Here is a 15959-nt window from a genome sequence, read left to right as displayed (position 1 = left end):
TCTATGAGTGAATGCAATGTTAGTGTGTTCATTACTGTAATGGATCTGCACATTATATTAGTATTTATATGCATCACAAAATCCTGTATCATGAATCATATATCTGGTGTTTTTAATTGTCGAAGATTAAATGGAATATGTGTATGTGCATTACTGGTCATAATATATGCATTATATGCCTATATGAACACATTATAGTCAATGGTAGAACCTTCAAGCAACTGCAGTTGGTCATAGTTGAAATATCGATTGCAAAAGTTTTATGCTCATTAATTGAATGAGGCTGTTCATTATTTGTCTATTTTTATTCATTATATATCATGTTTCATGCATCATGTCAATGTTGTTTTACATTGTCAAGTAATACATCGAATATTTGTCTGTTCATTACCTGATATAATCTCTGCATTATTTGCATATATGATTGTATTATTTGACTATGTGCATGTATTATGATCACTTCTGTTTTATATTGTCAAACAGTACATGGAATATTTGATCATGCCGAAGATTTGAATCAATCACAGTTTGATGCCGTGTGGGAATGAAGACATGGAAACCCTAAACCCCGCCGCCACCAAGATCCGCAGGTGCCGAACAACCTGCCAAATAACATGTGAAGAACGAAAAGAAATGCCGCGATGCTTGCAGCTATTCCTCTCCGTCCAGATAAACCAGTATACCAAACAGGGAATGATGAAACTAATGTGCAAGGCGGTGGCCCTGTGAGAGGACCTCCACCAAAAACCTAATCTAAGTGCAATGTCAGTGCACGTGTGAATGTGTGTGCTGATGTAAGGGAACCAGCCATCAAAGTAATCCCAAACCGATCTCGCCAGAGGACTCGACACAAACAAATGCTGAAACGACTCGACTGAAATAGAAGAGACACAACAGAGACACTTGGATGCAAGAGAGATACCACGGGCCTGAACATAACACTCAACAGGGAGCCTGTGGAGGAGGAGGCGCCAGATGAAGACAGAGATGGTAGGGGTCAGCCCAGCATTCCAAACCATGCGAAGTCCGAAATGTCTAGGGGACCGTGTCCGAATGAGCTCCCAGGCTGAGGCCGTCGAGAACTCGCCATCGCCAGTGAGGCTCCATCGCATCACATCCCGCCTGCCCACCTCAATCGGGACAGCCCTGATAAGATCCAAAACATGCAAAGGCACACCATACAAAGCCAGATAATCATGCAGTTTTTCAACATGCCAAGTATGATCATGCCAGAACCTAGAAACCTCAGCAGCAGGAAGATCAGTCCCGGGCGGACAATAGGTCCTAAGGGGGAGAGCTGTCCTCAGTCAGGGTTTAGGGTTTAGGGGTTTAGGGTTTAGGGTTTTTTTTTTTTTTAAATTAACTTCATATATTTATATCATATATATGAAGGAGGAAATTACAAATCAACTCCTATAACAAGGAGGAAAGACAAATTACACCACCCAGGGTTCGAACTCGAGACCTCCAAGATTGACGCGGTATCCTGCTGGGTTTTTTTTTTTTTTTTTTTTTTTTAAAAAAAATTAACTTCATATATTTATATCATATATATGAAGGAGGAAATTACAAATCAACTCCTATAACAAGGAGGAAAGACAAATTACGCCACCCAGGGTTCGAACTCGAGACCTCCAGGATGGACGCGGTATCCAGCACCCTTTACCGCTAGGCCAAGGGGCTTGGATGCGGTATCCTGCTGGGTTTAGGGTTTAGGGTTTAGGGTTTAGGGTTCAGGGTTTAGGTTTTTTTTTTTTTTTCCTCAAACACCATCACGGCGGGGGGTTAAGGCGGACCCCCAACCTGTATATATCAAAAATCACCAAAAGAACATACATCAGACGAGCCCAAAAGTGACTCGGTCCGCACGAGAGATACAAAACACAAGAGCTAACAAAGCTACTATGGTATCCCCACAGACCGGGTACTAACCATCTAACTAAAGAGAGAATAAACATAACAAAGCTATACATCATAAAAAGGACAAGGATGATGGCCAAAAGCGGGCCAAATCCAAAGGAAATAAAAAAACCATAAATCAAAACCACGAACCAAGTGAAGTAGTCATCCATCTCGATATCTGAATCTGAAGTTCGGATAGCCCAACTGGTCCATCCTGACGAGCGACTTCAAATACCGAGGCGCTGAATCCGCATCGAAGAAGGTGATGGCAGGGGTCTGGACCCCCCTACCTGCCAAAAAGTCTGCTGGTCGGTTGCCCTCTCGAAAGATGTGAGAGAACATGAACTGTATCTGTGCGAGCAAAGTACGAATGCGAGCCATGTGATGTCTCACATCCGTTCAGGGTTCTTTTTTTTTTTTTTTTTTTTTGTGTCAAACACCATTACGGCGGAGGGTTAGGCGGACCCCCAACCTGTCCATATCAAATCAAACGATAAACTGTCGTACATTGACCAAGCCCAAAAGTGACTTGGTCCACAAAAAGAGATACATATCAAAAAACTTATCTAAGCTACTAGGATATCCCCACAAGCCGGGTATTATCCATCTAGCAAACGAACTAATAAAGCACATAATAACTTGGGCGATGACCAAGGAGTGGTCAAGCCCAAAGGAAATACAAGAAATACATATCAAAATCCATAACAAAAATAAAAACTCATCCATCTCGATATCTGAATCTGAAGTTCGGATAGCCCAGCTGGTCCATCCTCACAAGCGACTTCAAGTACCGAGGCGCTGTATCTGAATCATAGTAAGTGATGGCAGGGGTCTGGACCCCCCTACCTGCAAGAAAATCTGCTGCCCGGTTACCCTCTCGGTGGATGTGAGAGAACCGAACCTGCATCTGTGAGAGCAAAATGCGAATGCGAGCCATGTGATGTCTCACGTCCGCCGCTCCCATGCGTCCCGAAGTGAACACTGCGACCACTGCTGCTGCGTCCATCTCGACCCAAACCTATGATGAGAACTCCATAGCCATCGTCAACCCATGAAGAAGAGCTAGAAGCTCCGCCTCGAAGGCCGACGCAGCTACAAGGGGCGTGCAAAAGGCCCTCAAAAGAGAACCGTCTGAGCCACGAACCACTCCCCCACCACCAGCCTGTCCCGTCGAGGTAGAGAATGCCCCATCTGTGTTCAGCTTCACCCAAGGATCGTCGGGTGGATGCCAAAGCACACTCAAGGACCTCAGAACTCGCCGGCGAGGAGGAACTGAAGGCATGAAGTCGACAGTCGGGGTGCAACCGCGCCAATGAAGTGGGACTAGCACACCCGCCGCCACAAGAATCCGCAAATGCCGAATCACCTGCCAAATAACATGGGAAGAACGAAAAGAAACGCCGCGGTGCTTGCAGCTATTCCTCTCCGTCCAAATGAACCAATATACCAAGCAAGGAATGATAAAACTGATGTGCAAGGTGGGAGCCCTGTGAGAGGACCTCCACCAAAAACCTAATCTAAGTGCAATATCAGTGCACGTGTGAATGTGTGTGCTAATATAAGGGAACCAGCCATCGAAGTAGTCCCAAACAGATCTCGCCAACGGACTCGACACAAACAAATGCTGAAAAGACTCGACTGAAAAAGAAGAGACACAACACAGACACTTGGATGCGAGAGAGATACCGCGGGTCTGAACATAGCACTCAACAGGGACCCTCTGGAGGAGGAGGCGCCAGATGAAGATAGAAATGGTCGGGGTCAGCCCAACATTCCAAACCATGCGAAGTCCGAAATGTCTAGGGGACCGTGTCCGGACGAGCTCCCAAGCTGAGGCCGTCGAGAACTCGCCATCGCCAGTGAGGCTCCATCGCATCACATCCCGCCTGCCCACCTCAATCGGAACAGCCCTGATAAGATCCAACACATGCAAAGGCACACCATACAAAGCCAAATAATCATGCAGTTTATCAACATGCCAAGTATGATCACGCCAAAACCTAGAGACCTCAGCGGCAGGAAGATCAGTCCCAGGCAGACAATAGGTCCTAAGGGGGAGATCCCCGACCCACACGTCATCCCAGAAACTAATCCGCCCTTCGCCGAGGGACCACCTAATGATACCATGAACCTGACCCCTAATGTCCGTGAGACGATGCCATATAGGACTATCATGCACAGAGTAAGGAGAAATGAAGGCACGACCAGCATGGAAACAATACTTGCGCATGGTGAACTGCGCCCATAGTGAATCCTGCGCGAGAAATCTCCACCAGAGCTTGATGCTGAAAGCTTTGACGAGCTCACGAAAACGACGGATGCCAAGGCCTCCCTCATCCAACGGCAAGCAAATCTTCTTCTTCCAGCTAACCCAGTGAATCTTCCTCTGCTCCCCAACCGTGCCCCAAAAGAACCTGGCCAAGATCTGCTCCAAGTCCCTCATCCAGTACTCAAACGGCTTCAGAACCTGGAAGATGTGAAGAGGGATAGTGACAAGGGTGCTCTTGATCAGAGCAAGGCGACCTCCAAAAGAGAGATGTCTGTGGGACCAGCTGTGAATCCGGTCCACCATCTTCTGTCGGATATCTAAAAGGTAGTCGGCCTTCAGCCCCCCCTTATAGGTAGGCACTCCCAGGTAAGTGAAAGGGAGGAATCCCTGCTGGAATCCACTCACCTCTGCCACCTCGGCCGCCCAAGAATTGAACTTCTGAAAGAGATAGAAGTGACTCTTTCCCTTGTTCACCATCTGGCCCGACACGGCAGAATAGTGGTCAAGACAATGTACCAGCCTCTCCACGGACTGTCTGTGCGCCCTGACAAAAATGACAATGTCGTCGGCATAAGACAGATGGGATATGGCCGGCGCGCGTCGAGCACATCTATACTCCATATCAGGATGTGTAGCCACAAGCCTGTCCAAGCTCCTCGACAGATAATCTGCAGCAAGCACGAACAAAGACGGCGATAACGGATCTCCCTGGCGAAGTCCCCTCGTAGAGTGGAAGAAACCTGCCGAAGCCCCGTTCACAAGCACAGAGAACCAGCACGAAGAGATACATCTCCTGACCATACTCACCCACCCCGGCGGGAATCCCATCCTCTCAAGCACCATGAGGAGGAAATGCCACTGCACTCGATCATAGGCCTTCGCCATATCTAGCTTGAGGGCCAGATTAGGGGAGTTAGCCTTCTGAATGAGCGACCTGCTGATATCATGAATCAATTCCTGAGCCAGGAGCACATTATCACTAAGCAAGCGACCCTTGACAAAACCGCTCTGGTTCGGCGCCAATACTAGAGGAAGCAGTGGCGCCAAACGCGATGTCAAGATCTTGGTGATGATCTTGTTGGTCACATTGCAAAGGCTAATCGGCCTGTACTCCGCCCAGGTCGTCGGGCTTGCCTTCTTCGGTAAGAGTATGATGGTCGTGGCTGTGAAGCTGCGGGGCATAGGGGCCCCCAAGAAGAAGTCCTCCACTGCTGCCACCACCTCTGCTCCAACGATGTCCCAACAGTGCTGGAAGAACAGGGACGAGAAACCATCCGGTCCAGAGGCGCTGTCTCCACTGATGCCAAAGACCGCCGCTCTCACCTCATCTGAGTCCGGGACTGCACAGAGGCCCTCGCGGTCCACTGAGTCTGGAAGGCTGCTCAAGAGATCAAGGTCCGGCTGCCCCAACTGCTCAACGTCTGTCGTGAGCAGCTGCTGAAAGAAACCTACCGCCGACTGTCTGATATCGTCCTCTGACGTGAGAGTCTGTCCTCCTGCCTGAATGGCGTGAATCCGTGACTTCACCCGCTTCTGTCGCACCCACCCATGGAAGAATTTGGAATTCCTTTCGCCTTCTGCCGCCCACCGAATGGCAGCCTTCTGCTTCCAGAAATCCTCCTCCATCCTAGTGCAGAGTACATAGAGAGCGGTGCATCGGCTGAGCTCACTCCTATGGGCTCCCGTGGGATCCCCGTCGTAAGCCGCCTGCGCAACGGTAACTGCCTCCTCTGCCTCCCTCAGCCTCTCGAAGATGTTCCCAAAGACCTCTCTGTTCCATCCTTTGAGAAAATTCTTCACTCTGCTGAGTTTGAACTGAAGATTGAGCATGCCGAAGAAGCCCGTCTCCGCCGCCCACACTCTGGTGATCTCATCCCTGAAAGTATGATGCCGTACCCACATGTTGTGAAACCTAAAGGATGGCCTCGGAATCTGGGTAGTGAGCTGGCATCGCACGAGCAAAGGGGCATGATCTGAAGAGATCCTAGGCAAGTGAGTCACCCTAGTAGCTGCAAAGACTGTCGTCCAATGCTCCCCTAGAAGGACTCTGTCCAACCTCTCCCAGAGCCCACTCCTCGTCCAAGTAAAAGGTGGGCCATCAAAGCCTGGGTCCAGGAGCTGGCAGTCTGCAACGGCGTCAGCAAAGTCCATCATCTCTCCGTGCCTATCTGTCGTACTGCCCCGTCTCTCTTCCTCCAACAAGAAGATGTTGAAGTCGCCTCCAACAAGCCAGGGTGCCCCGTCAGTCGCTAAGGAGATGTCCCTGAGCTTATTCCACAAATCGTATCTCCCCTCCCTCGAGCACTTAGCGTACACTACGGAGAGAAAGATTGGAGTAGGAAATAAAGCAGCAGTAACTCGGACATGAAGAACTTGCTCGGAATCGTCGATCACATCGACCTGCCAATCCCTGTGAGAGAAGATCCAAATCTTGCCGTTTGTGTTCGAGCACCTAAATTGCAACCCAAAGCGCCTACTAAAGAAAGAAGGCTGGGGTTCTGTCTGAGGCTCAAGCACTGCGGCAAACAACACACTATACATATCGATCATATTCTTGAAACTGCCTTGGGTAGTAGCGTTCGCTATCCCCTGGGCATTCCAGATCATGAAATGGCTAGACATTGGAAACTCAGCGAGCTCCCGAGGCCGATAGCCTCGCCCTCTTCGATGTACCCTCTGCTGGAGGGGAAGGAGGTCCTATGTACTGAATCACCGGATCTGAGAGTTCAAGCCTCGTCTTCGGTACCTCACAAATCATATGATCCTGGTGGTCATCGCTATCTACCTCAACCTCAGCATCATCCGAGGGAAAATCCTCCAAGGCTCCGAACATGTTGTTGTCATGCAACACCATCGCTAGGGGGCCGAACCCGAGCCCAAGTCGAAGTGTAGGAGAGAGCGATCTAGAACCCCGCTCACTCTCTGACGAGGACTCATCCGCCTCGATGCCATGCTCTCCCTCGCCGTCTGACACTGTCCTTGCTGCGATAGAGGCTGCCCGTCTCTCTGCCCGGCGCTTCTCTCGCCACCTCTGTCGACAAGCAACATTCTTCGCGTTCATCTTCTTCTTAGGGGCGACGAAACCGTCGTCCTCAGCAACCTGTGCACCCTCTGCGGCTGCGGAAGAAGACCCAGGGTGTGAGACAGAGGTGGGGGCCATCTCTCTGACCGCCAACTCCTGCCTGCGTCTCACTTGACACGGAGGCTGGCTAACCTCTGGGGGAGGCCTCTCTGTAGCCTTTCCCGCGCTAGGCTGCTGCCGCTGGACCTGTGTAGGATTACCAGCCGTGGAGGTCGCCGCAAGGGGCTGCTCTGCACGTCGCAACTCGCTCTCTCTGTTGGGAGTCGGTCTGTTCTGTGCGGGCGGCCCGTACGTGTAATCCCTCTTAGGAGGCATGGGGCGCTTCCCAGAAGCGTAGCAAGTCATCGCCGAGTGGCCTACGTGCTTGCACTCGGAACAATATAGGGGAATCTTATCCCATTTCACCTTCAAAGTCACGTGTTTCCCTGCAATGTTAATATCTATCTCCTCTGGAATAGGCCTCGACAAATCAACCTCAACACAAATACGTGCAAAGGACACGCGTGATCTAGAAATAGTGGCACGATCCACTTGTACTGGCTTACCTAGCATCTCACCAATGGCAATTAAGGAGGACTCCTCAAATAAGTGCACAGGTAACGCAAGAATGTTACACCAAATTGCCACAATAGGTATCTCAAAAAAAGGATCAAAATCAGGGGTCCATTTAAAAACACGCATTGGGTGATGTTCAACATACCACACAGGAGAATTATTCGGACCATTTAACAATTTCACATAGTCACGCATATCAGACAATTGTATAAAAATATGTATTGCATTCAAAAAATTCCAAGACATTGCACCCACAAATTTGATATTACCTAAGGCCTTTTGAATTTGGTGGGCAGGGGGGATGGAGTGTGAAAATTTGCCGACGATGGCAGGTCCTAAACGGCCTGCAAGAATAGAAGTTTCATTAGCCGAAAAAAATAAGCACGGTTTACCCTCGACAATGCGGACCTCGCCACGCTTATCGGCTCTTTCACGATCAAGCAATATGGGACCCTCCGCCGGCTGCCCCGACCGAAGAACATCAGCCATGGAGCGGCCAAAATGGATGTTAGGCTGTCCTCCATTGGAGTTTTCGTGCTGATCATGATGGTGAGAATTAGAAGCACCCTCTCGGTTCATTTCCTTTTCCATAGATTCTGGCCCGGTTTTAGTGACATTTGTTGGGTTCGTTGGGGCTGTTTTGGTGGGTTGTCCAGCATGAGGAGCTGGGACTGAGATGGCTGCTGGACTGGTTTGTACAGCAGAGGCTCCGGCAGCCTTTTTCTGACCATTTCCGGCTGACTGCAAGGGAGGAAATTCTGCCATTTCTTCATCTACTAGAGGAGCAGTTTCAATGCGTTGGGGCAATTTTTGTTGGGCAATCTGCTGCCTGGTTCGAACTCCAGAGAACAAGGACGCTGCTATTTCATTATTTTTGAGAATGGACTTGGGTTGGAATTTTTTCTTCTTTTGGGCTGATTTGGCAGGAAGTTTAAAAAGGGAACGTGGTTGGGATTTATTTTTGGTTTGGGCTGCGGTTTTTTTGACGTTGGCAGGTGGGTCGGGCAATTTAGGATGAGACTGTATTTTATTTTGGTTATCGGGTCTGGACTGATGTGTATTGGGTTTAATAGGCTGGTGGGGATTTTCGGGAGGCATGGAATTTTTTAAGAGAGGCGTTGGGCTGGGGGAAACGACTTGTCCAGATAGAACACTTACCTGCTGGGGGATGGGATTATTTAGGCCCATCGAAGGAGGCCCAATTACAGCAGCTTCTCCAACTTGCTGCACCACCAGAGATCGATTCTCCACCATGTCCAAATGAGTGTTTTCCTCCGCATGAAACAAATTACTGACGTCCTTAAAGTTTGCAAGATTCTCGGCCATCACCAAATTATCAGAGTCAGCAATCTCATTAAAACCACTGCCACCAAAATAGGAATGGGATTGATTTGCAGCTGTTACCTCCTCTTCAAATTCACGAATATCTCCCAAAATTAATTCAGGATCCGCGCCTCCACGACTTTGCATAATTCTTCCCCTATTTTCCGCATGCAATCTTTCCAAATCCAGCCTTTTTCCTTCGGTTTGAATTTGAATATGGGGCGTTTTGAAACTGCCCAGATTTCCAAGAATCTCGCTATTCTCCTCAACGCTCCCATCTTCCAAAAAATCGGCCAGATACATGTTGGATATGGCCTTAGCTTTGTGAGTGGCCAAGGAAACCCTAGATGGCGCCGTCGTAGACTGTTCAACGATGAACGAAGACTCCGTCGCCGGAGTTGCGAACTGACTGGACATGGACAGAATGTCATCCCGATGACCACCAAAATGCCCATTCTTCTCATCTGCTCGACGTTGCTCCTCCATCTCCTTCTCAAATTCCTCCGCGACATCCACCGAGCCGTCGGAGGGACAATCTGGAAACTCACCAACGTCCTCTTCCTTCCCTGATTCCTCCATCTTTTCCAAAGAATTCCTCCATTCCTCCTCCGAGATTGAGCGACCACCTCTCTTATCCCAGTCTGCTTGCGTTCCAGGGATCGGCGGCGGCGGATCCGCCATGGCCGGAAATGCTGAAGCTTTCCGACGACCACAAAAACTCACAAAACTTGGGTAGAAAGGTTCAGCGCAACCCACCCACACCAGAACAGGACTCGACGCGACGAACTGGCGGCAAAATCCGCCGGAAAAGAGAAAGAAGACGACGACCAAAAAAAGTGACGACGGAAAAAAACGAAAACTGCCGATTTCCGGCAAAAAACTCGACGCAAAGACAAAAACTAAACGGTAGAAACACTACTAAGACGATTACGAACAGAAAGGACGGAAAAAAACTAACAAAACATGGTTGGTTTAGGGTTCAGGGTTCAGGGTTTTAGGGTTTTTTTTTTTTTTTTTTTTTTTTCCTTCAAACATCATCACGGCGGGGGGTTAAGGCGGACCCCCAACCTGTATATATCAAAAATCACCAAAAGAACATACATCAGACGAGCCCAAAAGTGACTCGGTCCGCACGAGAGATACAAAACACAAGAGCTAACAAAGCTACTATGGTATCCCCACAGACCGGGTACTAACCATCTAACTAAAGAGAGAATAAACATAACAAAGCTATACATCATAAAACGGACAAGGATGATGGCCAAAAGCGGGCCAAATCCAAAGGAAATAAAAAAACCATAAATCAAAACCACGAACCAAGTGAAGTAGTCATCCATCTCGATATCTGAATCTGAAGTTCGGATAGCCCAACTGGTCCATCCTGACGAGCGACTTCAAATACCGAGGCGCTGAATCCGCATCGAAGAAGGTGATGGCAGGGGTCTGGACCCCCCTACCTGCCAAAAAGTCTGCTGGTCGGTTGCCCTCTCGAAAGATGTGAGAGAACATGAACTGTATCTGTGCGAGCAAAGTACGAATGCGGGCCATGTGATGTCTCACATCCGCTGCTCCTTTGCGTCCTGAAGTGAACACCGCGACCACTGCTGCCGCATCCATCTCGACCCAGACATGCGAGGAGAACTGCATAGCCAGTGTCAGCCCGTGAAGAAGAGCTAATAGCTCCGCCTCGAAGGCCGACCCAGCTGCGAGAGGCGTACAAAAGGCCCCCAGGAGAGAACCGTCTGAGCCCCGAACCACTCCCCCACCGCCTGCCTGTCCCGTCGAGCTAGTAAAGGCCCCGTCGGTGTTCAGCTTCACCCAAGGATCGTCGGGTGGATGCCAAAGCACTTGCAGGGACCTCAGAACTCGCCGCCGAGGAGGAGCCAAAGGCATGAAGTCAACGGCCGGGGTGCAACCGCGCCAATGAAGGGGGACTAGCACACCCGCCGCCACCAAGATCCGCAGGTGCCGAACAACCTGCCAAATAACATGTGAAGAACGAAAAGAAATGCCGCGATGCTTGCAGCTATTCCTCTCCGTCCAGATAAACCAGTATACCAAACAGGGAATGATGAAACTAATGTGCAAGGCGGTGGCCCTGTGAGAGGACCTCCACCAAAAACCTAATCTAAGTGCAATGTCAGTGCACGTGTGAATGTGTGTGCTGATGTAAGGGAACCAGCCATCAAAGTAATCCCAAACCGATCTCGCCAGAGGACTCGACACAAACAAATGCTGAAACGACTCGACTGAAATAGGAGAGACACAACAGAGACACTTGGATGCAAGAGAGATACCACGGGCCTGAACATAACACTCAACAGGGAGCCTCTGGAGGAGGAGGCGCCAGATGAAGACAGAGATGGTAGGGGTCAGCCCAGCATTCCAAACCATGCGAAGTCCGAAATGTCTAGGGGACCGTGTCCGGATGAGCTCCCAAGCTGAGGCCGTCGAGAACTCGCCATCGCCAGTGAGGCTCCATCGCATCACATCCCGCCTGCCCACCTCAATCGGAACAGCCCTGATAAGATCCAACACATGCAAAGGCACACCATACAAAGCCAAATAATCATGCAGTTTATCAACATGCCAAGTATGATCACGCCAAAACCTAGAGACCTCAGCGGCAGGAAGATCAGTCCCAGGCAGACAATAGGTCCTAAGGGGGAGATCCCCGACCCACACGTCATCCCAGAAACTAATCCGCCCTTCGCCGAGGGACCACCTAATGATACCATGAACCTGACCCCTAATGTCCGTGAGACGATGCCATATAGGACTATCATGCACAGAGTAAGGAGAAATGAAAGCACGACCAGCATGGAAACAATACTTGCGCATGGTGAACTGCGCCCAAAGTGAATCCTGCGCGAGAAATCTCCACCAGAGCTTGATGCTGAAAGCTTTGACGACCTCGCGGAAACGACGGATGCCGAGGCCTCCCTCATCCAACGGCAGACAAATCTTCTTCTTCCAGCTAACCCAGTGAATCTTCCTCTGCTCCCCAACCGTGCCCCAAAAGAACCGGGCCAAGATCTGCTCCAACTCCCTCATCCAATACTGATACGGCTTCAGGACCTGGAAGATGTGAAGAGGGATGGTTACAAGGGTGCTCTTGATCAGAGCGAGGCGCCCTCCAAGAGAAAGATGTCTGTGAGACCAGCTGTGAATCCGGTCCACCATCTTCTGTCGGATATCTAAAAGGTAGCCGGCCTTCAGCCCCCCCTTATAGATAGGGACACCGAGGTAGGTGAAAGGGAGGAATCCCTGCTGGAATCCACTCGCCTCTGCCACCTCAGCCGCCCAAGCGTCGAACTTCTCAAAGAGGTAGAAATGACTCTTTCCCCTGTTCACCATCTGACCCGACACGGCAGAATAGTGCTCGAGACAATGAACCAGCCTCTCCACGGACTGTCTGTGCGCCCTGACAAAGATGATAACGTCATCGGCATAAGACAAATGGGATATGGCCGGCGCGCGCCTAGCACATCTATACTCCATATCGGGATGTGTGTCAACCAGCCTGTTCAAGCTCCTCGAAAGATAATCTGCAGCAAGCACGAACAGCGACGGCGATAACGGATCTCCCTGGCGAAGTCCCCTCGTAGACTGAAAGAAACCTGCCGGAGCCCCGTTCACGAGCACTGAGAACCAGCAAGAGGAGATGCAACGATCGACCATACTCACCCACCCCGGCGGGAATCCCATCCTCTCAAGCACCAGGAGGAGGAAAGGCCACTGCACTCGATCATAGGCCTTAGCCATATCTAGCTTGAGGGCCAGATTAGGCGACTTTGCCTTCTGAATGAGCGACCTGCCGATATCGTGAATCAATTCCTGAGCCAAGAGCACATTATCACTAAGCAAGCGACCCTTTACAAAACCGCTCTGGTTCGGCGCCACAACCTGAGGAAGCAGCGGCGCCAAACGCGATGTCAAGATCTTGGAGATGATCTTGTTGGTCACGTTGCAAAGGCTGATCGGCCTGTACTCTGCCCAGGTCGCTGGGCTTGCATTCTTCGGCAAGAGAATGATGGTCGTGGCCGTGAAGCTGCGGGGCATGGGAGCTCCTGAGAAGAAGTCTGCCACTGCTGCCACCACCTCTGCTCCTATGATGTCCCAACAGTGCTGGAAGAAAAGAGACGAGAAGCCATCCGGTCCCGAGGCGCTGTCCCCACTGATGCCAAAGACCGCCGCCCTCACCTCATCGTAGTCGGGAACTGCACAGAGGCCATCGCGGTCCACGGAGTCTGGGAGACCGCGCAAGAGATCAAGGTCCGGCTGCTCCAAGTGCTCAACGTCTGACGTGAGAAGCCGCTGGAAGTAGTCAACCGCCGACTGTCTGATGTCCTCCTCCGACGTGAGAGTCTGTCCTCCTGCCTGAATGGCGTGAATCCGGGACTTCACCCGCTTCTGTCGCACCCACCCGTGGAAGAATTTGGAGTTCCTTTCGCCTTCTGCCGCCCACCGAATGGCAGCCTTCTGCTTCCAGAAATCCTCCTCCATCCTAGTGCGGAGTACGTAGAGGGCGGTGCAACGGCTAAGCTCACTCCTGTGGGCTCCTGTCGGGTCCCCGTCGTAATCCGCCTGCGCAGCGGCAACCGCCTCCTCTGCCTCCCTCAGCTTTTCAAAGATGTTCCCAAAGACCTCCCTGTTCCATCCCTTGAGAAAACCCTTAACTCTGCTGAGTTTGAACTGAAGATTAAGCATGCCGAAGAAGCCCGTCTCCGCCATCCACACTCTGGCAATCTCATCCCTGAAAGTGTGATGCCGAACCCACATGTTCTGAAACCTAAACGAAGGCCTCGGAATCTGAGCCGTGAGCTGGCACCGCACTAGCAAAGGGGCATGATCTGAGGAGATCCTAGGCAAATGAGTCACCCTAGTAGCCGCAAAGTCGGTCGTCCAGTGCTCCCCAAGAAGAACTCTGTCCAATCTCTCCCAGAGCCCACTCCTCGTCCATGTGAACGGTGGGCCATCAAAGCCAGGGTCCAGTAGCTGGCAGTCTGCAACGGCGTCGGCGAAGTCCATCATCTCTCTGTGCCTGTCTGTCGTGCTGCCCTGTCTCTCTTCCCCCAACAAGAAGATGTTGAAGTCACCACCAACAAGCCAGGGTGCCCCGTCAGTGGCTAGAGAGATGTCCCTGAGCTTATTCCACAGATCGTATCTCCCCTCCCTCGAGCACTTAGCGTACACTACAGAGAGATTGATTGAAAAGGGGAATATCGCAGCAGAAACTCGGACGTGAAGGACCTGCTCAGAGTCATCAATGACCTCGACCTGCCAGTCCCTGTGAGAGAAGATCCAAATCTTGCCGTTTGTGTTCGAACACCTAAACTGCAACCCAAATCGCCTACTAAAGAAAGAAGGCTGGGGATCCGTTTGTGGCTCAAGCACCGCGGCAAATAAAACACTGTACATATCTATAATATTTTTGAAAGTGCCCTGGGTAGTAGCGTTCGCTATCCCCTGGGCATTCCAGATCATGAAGTGAGAAGACATGGGAAACTCAGTAGGCTCCTGAGGCCGAAAGCCTCGCCTTCTTGGATGAACCCTCTGCGGGAGGGGAAGTGGGTCCAATGTACTGCAGCACCGGATCGTGGGGTTCAAGCCTCGTGTTCGGTACCTCACAAATCATATGATCCTGGTGGTCATCGCTGTCCCCCTCAACCTCGGCCTCATCCGAGGGAAAATCCTCCAAGGCCCCGAACATGTTATCACCGTGCAAAACCATAGCTAGAGGTCCGTACCCGAAGCCGCGTGTAATAGATGGCGATCTGGACCTAGAGACCCGCTCTCTCCCTGACGAGGAATCATCCCCCTCCATACCCTGATATCTCTCTCCGTCCGACACTGTCCGCGCCGAGGTGGCTTTCGCCTGTTTCTTCTTGCCCTTATACTTCTTCTTGCCCTTATTCTTCTTCTTAGGCATGACGAAGCTGTCGTCCCCTGCAGCCTGTGAACCCTCTGCGGCTGCTGAAGAAGGCCCATGGTGTGAGACGGGGCCAGGGGCCGGGTCTCTGATCACCACGCCCTGGTTGCGCCTTTCCTGACGCCGTGGCTGTCCAACCTCCGGGGGTGGCCTCTCTGTAGGCTGGCTAGCAAAAGGCTGGAACCTCGGGCCCTGAGGCTGTCTACCAGGGCCTGCCAGATGCGACTCTCCCTCTCTGTTGGGAGGAGGCCGGTTCTGTGGGTTCAGCCTTTGGGAGTAGTCCCTCTTGGGAGGCATAGGCCGCCTCCCCGAAGCGTAGCATGACATCGCCGTGTGCCCCACATGCTTGCACTCGTTACAATACAACGGGATCTTGTCCCATTTCACCTTAAGTGTCACATGTTTACCTGCAATATCAATATCTATCTCCTCCGGAATAGGGCACGATAAATCAACCTCGACACAAATCCGAGCAAAGGAGACGCGAGATCTAGTAATAGTAGCCCGATCAACCTGGACAGGCTTGCCAAGCATCTCACCAATAGCAATCAATGAGGACTCTTCAAATAAATGCACAGGTAAGGCAAGAATATTGCACCAAATAGCCACAATAGGGATTTCAAAAAAGGGGTCAAAATCGGGGGTCCACTTAAAGACACGCATAGGGTGATGCTCAACATACCAAACAGGCGAGTTATTAGGACCATTCAATATTTTCACATAGTCACGCATGTCGGAAAGTTGAATAAAAATATGCTTTGCATTTAAGAAATTCCAAGATAAAGAACCCACAAGTTTGAGGTTACCTAGGGCCTTTTGAATTTGGTGGGCAGGAGGGATGGAGTGAGAAAATTTTCCGACGATGGCAGGTCCTATACGGCCTGCAAGAATAGAAG

At 50.8% G+C, this 15959-nt stretch overlaps 2 protein-coding genes across 2 annotated transcripts; both read right to left on the bottom strand.

The window, feature by feature from the left end:
• Positions 1 to 2344: 2344 nt before the first annotated feature.
• Positions 2345 to 6793, bottom strand: LOC121751705. The gene is made up of 6 exons (XM_042146506.1): positions 5813 to 6793; positions 5443 to 5671; positions 4577 to 4839; positions 4317 to 4369; positions 2749 to 2809; positions 2345 to 2374 (listed from the first exon to the last, which is right to left on the bottom strand). The coding sequence occupies exons 1-6, from the start codon at positions 6791 to 6793 to the stop codon at positions 2345 to 2347; spliced, it is 1617 nt and encodes a 538-aa protein (XP_042002440.1).
• Positions 6794 to 12766: 5973 nt separating this feature from the next.
• LOC121751704 lies at positions 12767 to 14552 on the bottom strand. Its single transcript, XM_042146505.1, has 2 exons — positions 13908 to 14552; positions 12767 to 12775 (listed from the first exon to the last, which is right to left on the bottom strand). Exons 1-2 carry the CDS (start codon positions 14550 to 14552, stop codon positions 12767 to 12769), a joined length of 654 nt encoding a protein of 217 aa, XP_042002439.1.
• Between the last annotated feature and the right edge of the window lie 1407 nt (positions 14553 to 15959).

This window comes from Salvia splendens, chromosome 10 (assembly GCF_004379255.2).
Source record: "Salvia splendens isolate huo1 chromosome 10, SspV2, whole genome shotgun sequence".
NCBI classification, from domain to species: Eukaryota; Viridiplantae; Streptophyta; class Magnoliopsida; order Lamiales; family Lamiaceae; genus Salvia; species Salvia splendens.
This window is presented reverse-complemented; position numbering and strand designations above follow the sequence as displayed.

Coding starts and splice junctions, on each gene's coding strand:
- LOC121751705 (XM_042146506.1), bottom strand. CDS start 6,793: ATGTCTAGCCATTTCATGATCTGGAATGCCCAGGGGATAGCGAACGCT. Junction 2,810..4,316: donor TTGGAGCAGATCTTGGCCAG/GTTCTTTTGGGG, acceptor TTGCTCTCACAG/ATGCAGGTTCGGTTCTCTCA. Junction 2,375..2,748: donor GGCAGCAGATTTTCTTGCAG/GTAGGGGGGTCC, acceptor TGATATGGACAG/GTTGGGGGTCCGCCTAACCC.
- LOC121751704 (XM_042146505.1), bottom strand. CDS start 14,552: ATGTACAGTGTTTTATTTGCCGCGGTGCTTGAGCCACAAACGGATCCC.